The sequence below is a fragment of the Dermacentor silvarum genome, chromosome 3 (assembly GCF_013339745.2).
Source record: "Dermacentor silvarum isolate Dsil-2018 chromosome 3, BIME_Dsil_1.4, whole genome shotgun sequence".
In the NCBI taxonomy this organism is placed as follows: Eukaryota; Metazoa; Arthropoda; class Arachnida; order Ixodida; family Ixodidae; genus Dermacentor; species Dermacentor silvarum.
Window position 1 is genome coordinate 117317351 of NC_051156.1, and position 12782 is coordinate 117330132.

Below are 12782 nucleotides of genomic sequence, written 5' to 3' on the forward strand. Positions count from 1 at the left end.
GGGAAATTAAAGCAAGCTCTCTGCACAAGACATGCAACTTTTGGATCTGTAAAAATGCGATTACCCACAGAACTGCGGCGTGATGAATTTTGGCTGTCAGGGCACGCCAAAATGAAACTGAGATGCTGCTAAAACTCAACGCAACATTCTGCTTACGTCGCCCAGCATCGGGCAACCAGAGTGCTGCACGGAGCCCATTGCTGCCCATTGTTGGGTGATGTGAGCAGAACGTCGCCTCGAAGGGCACGTCTTTGGCTCACTGCAGCCTCGGTACAGTTTCGCGTGCTGTGATAGCCAAAGTTCATCGTGCCACAGATGTGGGTAATTGCATTTTTTCCAGATTCTGAAGTCTATATGTCTTGCGCAGAGAGATTGCTCCCGATTGCAGAGAGAATTTCCCGATTACGATGAGTCCACTCAAACTAAATGTAAAATGTATTTTATTTTTGTTAATCAGCAACTAATTACCATGTATCACCCATCACCTCATGGTCAACACTGCTGACGGCATGTCTCCAAAGGAGCCGTTTTATTTCAGTATGGCTGTTTACATCAGCTAAAGTCTTTGTAGAAACACCCTTATAGAGTTGTGTGAATTACTGTTGAACAAATCTTATTGTGTACTCAGGTGAAACATGCACGGATGATGAAGAGCAGATATATACATGGTGTTACCTCTGTTATTGTACTATAATTTTTTTGTGTGAAGGCCACCATATAGATTTTTTTTGCAAATGGCTGCTACTTTTACTCACTGTATTTAGTATACATATATTATACCGCAGATATACTGTGATCCATATGAATTACTGTGATCAGTTGCAAACTATACTGTTAACTGCAGTGATACTTTACAAATGATGTTTGTATTTTATTGCTTCTTGTATGAAATACAATAAAGTTTATTCACATTTTGATTTCAAACCGTAACATATCGGTCTCATATATATGTTTCACCATTTGGTTATGTTTTGCTTTTTTGTACAAATGGCAGCAGACTTCTTTTGCATGCCCATGGAGTGAATCAGCATATACGTATTAGCCACAGATTTAAGACATGCTAAATTTGATGTTTTGTGTGTATAGTGCATGTGTATGTAACTTTGTTTGAGTTGTATAACTTGAACCAGATTTTAAAAACAGTGATACACCTCTGATGACTGAGACCATGATGCATATTGTTGAACTCCTGCATGAGACAACATGCACTTTTCAAAGCATGGCTCATGAAATCGCATATTAAAAATTTCCGCATGCATATATACATATATATTGCTTAACTATAATTTCACTTAAAAAACATTAAGTTCAGGCAACTGTAAGCAATATACCACAGGTCATCTATAAAGTGTTCACTTTAAAGTTCGGTTCAAGCTATTTGACACCTGGTACAGGGGCTGTACACCCATCTGGCACCCTCCTCAGTGGTGTTAAATAAGGAAAAATAAATGAAGGGTGTAGGTGCCACCCTTGGTTGGGGTGTTTTCACAACACCCACAGTTTCTTGACATGGGCACCTTTGTTTTAGAGTGTGCCGAAAAGGCACCTTGTAACACAGGTGCTAATTACACCCTTAGGGTGTCGTCGCTGCGACAAGCCTATTTACCCCCTTTTGGGTGTAAAAACTTTTACTGTGTAGAGGTGCGGGCAAGAGTCGATGACGCACGCGATGCGGCAAGTCTGTGGTGTCTATTGTCGAGCGTGAATTGCATGATGACAAACGCTACAGATTTTAACGTGGACAAAGACATTCTTCGGCACTGAAAAACAATAATTGATCGGAAGAGGAAAGACAAAAACAAATGGTCGAGGAATTTTTCGGCTGCATTTCCGCGACATCCGCATGGAACTTGAGAGAGAGAGAGAAACGTTAATAATGAATCTATAGATATATATACAGGGTGTTTCAGCGAACACTTTCAAAATTTATTTAAGTTGCCTGTGGCAGATAGCCCAATTCTAGTTAATGAAGTGGTCTATTCAAAGAGGCGGACATTACTTGCACAAAAAATTGAAATTCATAATCGACTAATTAACAAAAATTCACTAATAGGTTTTTAACTAATTACCTGATGGCCCATATTGCAATTTACAAATTGTAGCCGGAGTTTTCAAGACGGATACACTTGGAATGAATTCTCAGGATGACACCAGTTTCGAGATATTAATTCCCGAACTTTGCGGAGAAATGCATTGGCGTTCCAGGTAATTTTGTGCTTCAGTGCATAAAGCGACATTTCTTAAGAATTAACTGGAACGCCATGCATTTCTCCGCAAAGTTCGGGAATTAATATCTCGAAAACTGGTGTCATCCCAAGAATTCGTCCCAAGGTATCCGCCGTGCGAACTCCACGGTACAATTGTAGATTGCAATAGGACTATAGGTAATTAGGTAAAAACTTGAATTAGTGAATTTGTGTTATTAGTCGATATGCACTTCAATTTTTTGTGCAAGTAATGTCCGCCTCTTCGGGTAGAGGCAGCTCAGTCATAGAATTGGGCTATCTGCCACAGGAACCTTTAAGAATTTTGAAGTGTTAGTGAAACACCCGTATATATATCAGTGAAGTAAAGAGTAACCGGAGCTGGCACAGAAGTAGTTCAAAAAATAAAAGCACGTAGGAAAAAACATAACAAGTTATGTTTATACCGCTTGTTATGTTGTTTCCTACGTCATTCTACTTTTTGAACTATATATATATATATATATATATATATATTGTCACGGGATAATCTTGCAAGTCCACAGGGCGTCTGACTGAAGTACAAGAAGACGGAGCAGTCTCAGCTGGACACCGATCGAGCGCGCACTCCTAGTTCGTCGACTTCCTCTTTCACACTTCACCGTGCCGGCACCGATAATCTCCAGTACAATCACCCCCCGCACAGAAAGAAGCCATCCTGGCGACCTAGGGAAAAGACAGCATCGGCGGGTCGTAACACGGTTTAAGCCGTGCTACATGAACTATTTCGCGCCCTCGGCAACGGCGATCAGAAGACGGCGCGAGCGGCTCGATGACATAGTTCACAGGTGATGCTTGCTGCAGTACGCGGTAGGGACCGTGGTAGTTGGACAAAAACTTAGTGGATTGGCCAGGGGAAGTAGCCGGGACCCGAAGCCAAACAAGCATTCCGGGAGAATAGCGGGCACTAGGAGCGGATGCGTCATGGCGTGATTTTTGGCGCCACTGATCTTGGGTGGTGAACGAGCGGGCTAGTTGGCGACATTCTTCAGCATAAGCAGCTGCTTCTGAAACAGGTGTCACTTCAGAAGCGTCAGGACGGTAGGTGAGAATGGTGTCCAAGAGGCAGGAAGGTTCTCGGCCATAGAGAAGAAAGAAAGGAGAGAAGCCGGTGGTAGTTTGCGGGGCAGAGTTATAGGCGTAAGTGACAAAAGGAAGAACCCGGTCCCAATTGGAGTGATCACCAGACACATACATGGCAACCATGTCGCCAAGCGTACGATTGAAACGTTCCGTCATGCCGTTAGTTTGTGGATGGTAGGCGGAAGCGGTGCGATGAACGATGTTGCACTCCTTTAGCAGGGCCGCGATGACATTGGAGAGAAAGACGCGCCCACGGTCACTTAATTCACGTGGAGCACCGTGTCGCAGAATGAGGTGGCGAAGAAGGAAGCAAGCGACGTCTTTCGCGGTGGACGCCGGCAGCGCAGATGTTTCGGCGTACCGTGTGAGGTGGTCTACGGCAACAATGATCCACCGGTTACCGTCCGGAGTGCTTGGAAGGGGGCCGTAAAGATCAATTCCAACACGGTCGAATGGTCGAGCAGGGCAGGGTAAAGGTTGCAGGGGACCTGCAGAACTCTGAGGAGGGGTCTTGCGGCGTTGACACGTTGCACATGAACGGACGTACTGGCGAACGAATCTGTACATGCCTCGCCAGTAGAATCGAAGACGAAGACGGGAATACGTTTTGAAGACGCCGGCGTGGCCACATTGGGGGTCATCGTGGAAAGCGGCGCAGATGTGTGAGCGCAGGTGACGGGGAATAACGAGCAGCCATCGACGGCCGTCGGTGAGGTAATTCCGTCGATACAAAAGGTCGTCGCGGATGGCAAAGTGGTGTGCTTGACGACGCACGGCGCGTGAGAGAGACGCAGGTGAGCGGTGAGACAGGAAGTCCAGCAGTAGAGAGATCCAGGGATCTTTACGCTGCTCGGCCGGCATGTCGTTGAAGCTAAGAGCTGACAAATCGCAGGTGGGAGTTAAGGAGCAAACAGAGGCAGGAGGTAGCGGAGAACGGGATAGGGCGTCGGCATCTGAATGTTTGCGTCCAGAGCGATAAATGACACGTATGTCATACTCTTGAAGCCGTAAGGCCCAACGAGCGAGGCGGCCACTGGGATCTTTCAAGGTCGATAACCAGCATAAGGCATGGTGATCAGTGACAACGTCAAACTGACGGCCGTAAAGATAAGTACGAAATTTGCTGATTGCCCAAACAATCGCCAAACATTCTTTTTCCGTCACAGAATAGTTTGATTCTGCCTTCGTTAGGGTGCGGCTGGCATATGCGACAACGTACTCGTCAAAGCAATCTTTGCGTTGGGCGAGAATGGCGCCAAGTCCGACACCGCTAGCATCCGTATGTATCTCAGTAGGCGCATTGGGGTCGAAGTGGCGCAGTACTGGAGGGGACGTGAGGAGCCGGCGGAGCCTCATAAATGAGTCGTCACACTCCGAGTTCCAAGCCGACAGGTCTGACGTGCCATTAAGAAGCTGCGTCAAGGGAGCGATGATCGAGGCAAAATTACGGATGAAACGCCGAAATAGGAAGACAAACCGATGAAGCTCCGTAGTTCCTTTAGAGTAGTGGGCTTGGGGTACTCAGCAACGGCGCGAAGTTTGGCAGGATCAGGCAGAATTCCCTCTTTGGAGACGACGTGGCCTAGGATCGTAAGCTTACGGGCACCAAAATGACATTTTTTTCAAATTGAGTTGCACCCGCCTGACGTGAGACAGGCAAGAACTTGCTCAAGGCGGGCGAGATGGCGTATCGAAATCGGTAGAAAGGACCACAATCGTCGTCTAAGTAGCAAAGGCATGGTGTGCCATTTAAGACCCCTGAGAATAGCGTCCATCATTCTCTCGAAAGTTGCAGGCGCGTTGCAAAGGCCGAAAGGCATTACATTGAACTCGTATAATCATCAGGAGTTACAAAAGCCGTTTTTGGACGGTCGGCTTCAGCCATCGGCACTTGCCAGTACCGGAGCGCAGATCCAGTGAAGAGAAGAACTCAGCTCCCTGTAGGCAATCCAGGGCGTCGTCGATGCGTGGTAGGGATAAACATCCTTGCGGGTAATCTTGTTGAGTCGGCGGTAATCGACGCAAACCTGATTGAGCCATCCTTTTTCCGCACCAGCACGACCGGAGACGCCCAAGGACTGTGGAGGGCTGGATCACACCTCGTTTCAGCATGTCGTCAACGTGTTCGTCAATGACACGGCGTTCGGCTGCGGAAACACGGTATGGACGTTGGCGCAGCGGAGCATGGTGACCGGTGTCAATACGGTGAACAACCGCTGTCGTGCGCCCCAAGGAAGGTTGGCCGAGGTCGAAAGAAGCACGAAAACGTTCAAGAAGTTCAACAACTTCACTGCGTTGAGCGGGCGTAAGCGCGTCGTCGATGGTATGCAAGAAAACATCGGGGAAACGCGAGGCTGGTGCGGTAGCAGAAGTGATGGCACCGATAGGCAGTGGCGACTTATCGGAAGGTAGGTCAAATGGACTAATGACGTCAACAGTGTCTAGACGCCCCACACATTCATCCGTGTAAGAGAGTTGAAGGACAGGGAAATGGATTGCACGCATAAATGGCAGCGTAACCATCGGTGAGTGTGACGGACGGCAAACGGAGTAGAGGTTCCGTCGACGCGCACATCTTCAGATGGTGTAAAAGAGCTGTCATGGCGGGGGCAGAGTCACAAGAGACGGGCACCAAGGCGCAGAAAAAGAAGCGATAATGACGTCAGCGGTGACGATCACTTAGGAGAACGGTTCGGGAGGTCGACGGTAGTGTCACGGAACGGAGACAAAGCCAGTTGCGCGCGAGCGGCAGGTCGACAACAGCATGATGTGCGGAGAAGGAAGTCCCAAACCCAGAATAACGTCATGCGAAGCACGGCATAGAACGACGAATTCTACAAATATAGTTCTCCTGAATCATAACACGAGCGGGTACATGCGGCCGAAGGCTGACTTGCTGCGAGCTTGCCGTGCGTAGGGAAATTCTGGTACAGGAATCGTTACTTTCTTGAGTTTGCGGCAGAGGTCTTCACTTATGACAGAAACGGCAGCCCCCGTATCGACAAGAGCTGTTGTCGCGACGCTTTCCACAAATACTGCGATTTCGTTAGGAGGAGAAAGATGAGGCCTTGAAAATTTCGACGATGGCGCAGTTCTTGCCTCGGGAACTGCGCTGTCAGTTTTCCTCGTGACCAGAGCTGGAACGGCGAGCATGGGTGAAAGGGAACGGCGGCGAGAAGAAGGAACCGACGAGAGTTGAAGGCCGGCGCGACGAGAATAGGGTCCGCGGGATCAGGGATAGAACGATGCGAGGCTCTTGGGGAAGGTAGCCGAGGTTCGGCGCGTCCGCGAAAATAAAGTCCACGGCGGGACATAAACGCGCAACATGTTCCCGGAATACCGCATGCGAAACAGATAGGGCGGCTGGTACGGAGTACGCCAAGGGTTAAGAGAAGGTCCGGAAGGCGATAAGGGCACGTGAACGGGCGTACCGGAAGTGGCGACGAGTAGAAACTAGCGGCGGGTCTGGAGGTAGTAGGCATCGGCTCGTGGAGGAGGTCGGTTGAGAGCGGCAGCGTAAGTCAGAGGCGCAGTCACAGGCGGCGGTGGAGAGGGAGGTGGGAGCGCCTCAGAAACTTGTGCTTGGATCACACGACGGAGCGATGGTTCTAGCGTGGAAGCAGGCTCAGCAACACACGCTACAAGTAGATAGCTGGCGAAGCCACTTCTTCCCGAATGTATTGTTGAATCTGCGGCAGCAATCCGGAGTGATCAGCGCTAAGGCATCCAGGCTCCAAGGCCGAGAGGTCCGCGGATTGCACCTGGTGCGACGGGTGGAAAGGCGCTGCTTGCGCAGCTCGTCGAGCTTTGACAGAGCTCTAATTACTTGTGCAACTGTCGTAGGGTTCTTGGCCACGAGCATATGGAAGGCATCGTCGTCTATGCCTTTCATAATATGCCTTATCTTATCGGCTTCAGTCATGGACGCATTCACGTGCTTACAGAGGTCGATGACATCCTCAATGTAGCTCGTGAAGGTTTCACCGCTTTGTTGAGCGCGACCACGCAAACGGTGTTCAGCATGGAGTCTGCGCACAGCGGGATGGCCGAAGACCGAAGTGAGGGTCTCGGTGAAAGCTGATCAGGTTGCAAATTTGGCTTCGTGGTTTCTAAACCACAGATTTGCCACATCAGTCAGATAAAAGATGGCGTTGGTCAGCTTGTCGCGATCAGCCCACTTGTTATGCGCGCTAACGCGGTCATACTCTGCAAGCCAGTCCTCCACGTCGTGATCGTCGGTGCCGCTGAAGATGGCAGGGTCGCGCTGACGTACCGCACCAGAACACACAACAGCCGTGGGGGGGGGGGAGCGGATTCCGAAGGGCCGGCGTCGTCGGTCATTGTGGCCGCAGATGGCAACGTACGGCTGCGGAGCTCCAGGTCGGGGAAGACGTTAACCCAGCACCTCCACCAAATGTCACGGGATGTTCTTGCAAGTCCACAGGGCGTCTGACTGAAGTACAAGAAGACGAGCAGTCTCAGCTGGACACCGATCGAGCGCGCACTCCTGATGATGATGATGATATCCTCAGCACATGGCTCGTACCCACTCCGGGGGATTGGCCAAGAATTGGGCACCTGAACTTTTCGATACGGTTTTTGAAACTACTGTTCCAGTGCAATTTAGTAATCAGAACAGACAGAATAATTTTCCTATACTGCACTTTTTATAATATAAATGTCATACTATATCTCTAGTTGTAAAAGTATCTATTTAAAATTTAATTCGTTTAGTTGTTTGAATGAAACTACAAACGGCGTCAAACACGTCCCTGTGGCTAAAGCCGAATACCGAGGCACCGAAAGAGAGTACTATTTCTGATGTTAAATTTACCCCTAATTTAGCGAGCGGAATTTCAAGAAGTCCTTTTCTTTGTAATTTATACCGGCGACATATTAAAAAGTAGTGTTCTATGGTTTCTATTTCTAGACAGAATGGACACAGCGGCGATATCGCCAGACCAGCCCTGTGTAAATATAGGTTTAATGGTGGGACACGGCAGCGTAATTTTGTGATTATTACTTCCGATTGTCTTGATGGACACCAATGTATTTTCCACGGAAATTTTAGGTGTTGAAATTCAGTCCATGATGTTATTGTTTCAGTTATATCTCTACGAATTGAAAAATTCCGATATCTGATCGCGGTTATTTGTGCCACCACTGGAAGGACCGATATGATTGGTCCATTCAGGGATGCTCGCGCTAATGAATCGGCCATTTCATTTAAATGTAATCCGCAGTGTCCTGGTACCCATAATAATTTTACAAGATTCAGCTGGGGGGGAACTAATGTTAGAAACGTCTTTAGAGCCGGTGAATTTGTTGAACCTGTAAGCGCAGAGCAGACAGAAAGGGAATCTGTTATAATTACCGCGCTGGATTCATGCAAAGGGAGTTTACGCAGTGCAAGAATCATTGCTAAGAGCTCAGCTTCAAATACGGGAGTAAAATCTGGCAGTCTCAAGGAGAATGACCAGCCAAGTGACACCGAGAAAATGCCTACGCCCGCCTTATCGTCGTTCACAGAAGCGTCAGTGGCAATTATGTTAATTGTGTGTACGTGTGCAAGGTAATCTTGCAATAAATTATTTAATAACCTGACTGAATGAAACTTAGGGTTCTGTGGGAAAATTTCATCGAATTCAATCTTTAAATTCTGATTTGAGTCATACGATGGAATAACGTCTCGAATTTTTACATTTAAACTGTCTAATTGTTTTTGTACAAAAATAATCTGTGGGGTGTGAAAACGTGGCCAATGAGCTAGAAAGAAGGAGTTTGGATCGTTTATAAATACATACTCGGATCGTCTAATTCGAAAACTGTAAAATTTTAGAAATGTTTGTATCGTTAAGATGCGGAATCTGCAGGGCAATGTTGGTAGGCGCGCTTCCTGATAAAGAACATTGTTTGCTACAAACCTAGGGAGTCCCAGGCACAGGCGCAGGGCTTCACGCTCCAAAAGGACCAGAGGCTTAGTTTTATAAGCAGGGCTTCCTGAGAATAATACACAGCCGAATTCCAATATTGGACGCATGTACATTTTGTATATCATTATGAGGGCGTCCCTGCGCAGCCCATACTTTCGGTTGCTCAGTCTGCGTAGTAAACCTAAAGCATGCTGTGCTTTAGATGCTACATTTTCTATATGTGGACTCCAGTTGAGTTTTGCATCATAAATGATACCTAAATATTTAAGAGACTCAACCTGGGGAATTGGTTCTTGATTGTAAACTATAGAGACTGAAACCGGATCCGTTAGTGGGAACACCAATATCGCGCTTTTACTTACATTTAATGTCATGCAAATTGATTGAAGCCATACCTCAAGAATACTCAAGTATCTCTGCAATTTTTGGTATAAAGAATATATGTCGTTATCGGCCGCGAAGAATGCAATATCATCTGCATAAACGTAAACTTGCACGTCCTGATTGGCTGGAATGGAGCTCATTAATATGTTATATAATATTGGAGATAATACTGCTCCTTGGGGGACACCACGAGTCTGTTTGAATTTAGAGGAAGAGCAGCCATCCTTAAAGCAATAAAGTTCTCTTGATCTCAAAAATTCTGCCAACCACGCAATAATATATTTTGGGACATTATATTGCGGCCATGATGTCGAGCTTCTTCTTCTTCTTCTTGTTCTGCGAACGCCAAACGCACTGTCCACTACACAGCTATTGGGGGTCCTGCGGTTTAATCCTTAAAACGTCCTCATTCTGTATTTGTAGTATATCCACCATCGTCAAAGTAGGTGGGCGCAAATCGGCATCCGTCGGTTTTCCTGCCCGAGTCTGGACTGGGCAAACTTTATTTTGGGTCCCGCAGGACGTACTTAGGGCGTAGCGAGTCTCTTCACGCCATTTATGGAATCTACGTGTCAAACATGGATACGCCATAAACGCGCAAGCGTGAACCTTCTTCAACAAACTGCGCCCGTTTAGACCTGGTAATTCCTCATTACCCTCGTTGTTGAATCACACCTACTAAGGTTGGGTGAGTTCTCTTATAAGCGGCATCTCCTGCTCGAATCAATAACCATGCTGCCGAGCTATGCCTCCCTGAACAACGTGCTGGGAACTATATTTAGCTCAGATTGCATCATCTGTGGTGCTTAAACAGCGCCATAAGTGTACGTGAAACATGATTATCGAATTAAGTTTTTTATTGCGATAGGTATTATATGGGCACTGCAGGCGCATTTTTGCCGTCGCCGTGGTGTTCCGTATAAAGTCCAAGAGTGATAACACCAACACCGCGAGCCGTATGCTGCATGAGCGAGTGAAATCACGCGAGGGGAGCGGACGATTGCGGCTCAGTCTGGCGCTCGCGAGAGAGGAAAGCGGAGAGCAAACGCGCCGTCTTCCATCGCGCGAAAGGCCATGGCGGGATTGGAGGGAGGGAGGGGTTGCGCTCCCGCAACAACTGCGCCTTTCCCGACCGGGCTCAAGTGGTACTGACGATTGCGGCTCAATCTCGGGCGCGCAAGGGAGGAAAGCGGGGAGGCAGCGTGGGAGAGGAGGGGGGGGGGGTGGCGTCTATTACTCCGCCAGCAGCTGCGCACTATGCGCGTTCACGCGCACCTTATCTTGACATCATTCTGCAGACGGCTGCATGCTGTGTTCTCTCTGCTCAGTTTGCGCTGTAAGCGATAGACAGCATGAAAGTCACTTCCTAGTTGCTGCCGCCACGTTTGCTCAAGCCAGTGTTTTCACAGCAAGTGTGCCCGGTCATCGAGTGGGATGTGTTCATGTTTGCCTCTGTGCGCTCACACCATACTTGAAATTCAGTTAGCACGCAAATGTTTACAAGTTTACATGGCCGATAAAACTAATTAGTTCATATAGCTGTCTACTAATTTGCAATTGCAATCAATGTTTCACCTTTTGGTCGAAAATGTGACTTTTTTCTCTATAAAACGATCTATAAGCAAGGCGCGTCGGTAGTGCTGTCACAGAAAGATAAACGACGATACTGCAACACGTGCTTGTTACATGCGGCTGTAACAAGCGACCCCTTTGACCAATCGCCAAGATGTTTGACGCCAGAAGTTCAAAGCTTCTCTCAAAAATACATTAAAAATACTTATTTGACACCGGGATACTACCTGTGCTACTAGACACACAATACACGCGTAAAGTCTCATCGCTTACCATGAACCAGGACACAGTCGTCTAACCTCCGTCATACCAACCAATGCGGTCAGTGGAAGCGCGGGCTGTGAGGCCTTAAAGCACCAATGGAGTTTGTTCTGTGCTAGTCGGAGCTCCATATCTGCCCTCTTCCTCTTACGACTCATTTCCTCTCTACGCATACGATAAAGGCCCACCTTGAGAGACGTTTATCAGTTACCCGCATGTAGCATCGTTGTATACTAGCTGATATCAGCTATCTAATGGGGCCGTTGCTCTTATGTATCTATAGATAACCCTTGGACAAGTAAAAAAAAACAATAAAGAAGCGCAGTTGTAAACACCATGATGTCGTCCTACAACCCCTAGCCCTTTTAATGCACCCTGACTTAAGTCAACATGAAAAATAATTCGACGACGATTGCGTAAGTTATCCATCGCCAATGCGAAGTCGGATTGATATGGCAATGGCTATACACCATTTCTTTTCCTTAACATTATCGAGCGAGTGTTTACCGCACCGAATCTCAGCTTCGGTGTAGCGGCGAGGGGCGGTGAGATCGGCGATAGGTAACGCGCGCTCGCAAAAGGCGAATTCCAGTTCGAATTCCATCTGCTGCTTTGTTCGCTTCAGGAGTGCCACTTGCCGCTAAAACGTCACCTACGCACCATGCTGTCGATTCCCGCGCAATAAAAATAAATATTGCAAATGATGTAAAGTGCTCAGCTATTCAAACTAATCAAAGCGCACACGGATCCGACGCTTTTTGCATGAGCAGAGTGAACGATTGAGCGCTGGTAGATTGCAGAAGGAGCATAGTGCCGTTGAAATGCGTCACAAAAGTTCTCGCTTTTAACGTATACTAGAATGTGTCATCTCGGGGCCCTGAAGCCATGACGGAAGCCATGAACTCCGAGCATCACGTTTGAATCGCTGAGCACTGTACGTGGTTTGTGAAGGTTGGCACTAGATTTATTTATTTATTTATTTATTTATTTATTTATTTATTTATTTGTTTATTTATTTATTTATTTATTTATTTATTTATTTATTTACACTTCACCTACATCGCCGTACGGCATTGCGTAGGGGAGGTACACAAGGGTAATAACACAACGCAGTTAGCAATGGATATGATAGTTACGACAAATACAACGATACACAAGATACTTTTAAGAAACACAAAAAACAAAAAACAACACTCGAATAACAGTGAATTACACAAATCATAAACAGTGACACAGCCATACATTTAAACACCCAAACGCTTCGGGACAACAAACCACTCCTATTGGCAGTGGTATTGTGGGCGTT

The 12782-nt window shown here is 47.2% G+C and overlaps 1 protein-coding gene across 10 annotated transcripts in view; it reads right to left on the reverse strand.

Annotated features, from left to right (window-relative positions):
• Window positions 1–11612, reverse strand: part of LOC119445733 (monocarboxylate transporter 4-like) — a 228214-nt gene extending 216602 nt beyond the window's left edge. For 4 of the 10 annotated variants that reach the window (XM_049663570.1, XM_049663569.1, XM_049663562.1 and 1 more), the window contains exon 1: window positions 11489–11536. In XM_049663570.1, the coding sequence (XP_049519527.1) occupies window positions 11489–11523 (35 nt within the window). In that variant the 5' untranslated portion in view covers window positions 11524–11536. Of the gene's footprint in view, window positions 1–11488 lie in introns of all 10 variants that reach the window. The other 6 variants (XM_049663566.1, XM_049663565.1, XM_049663563.1 and 3 more) reach the window with 3 other exon arrangements.
• Window positions 11613–12782: the final 1170 nt, after the last annotated feature.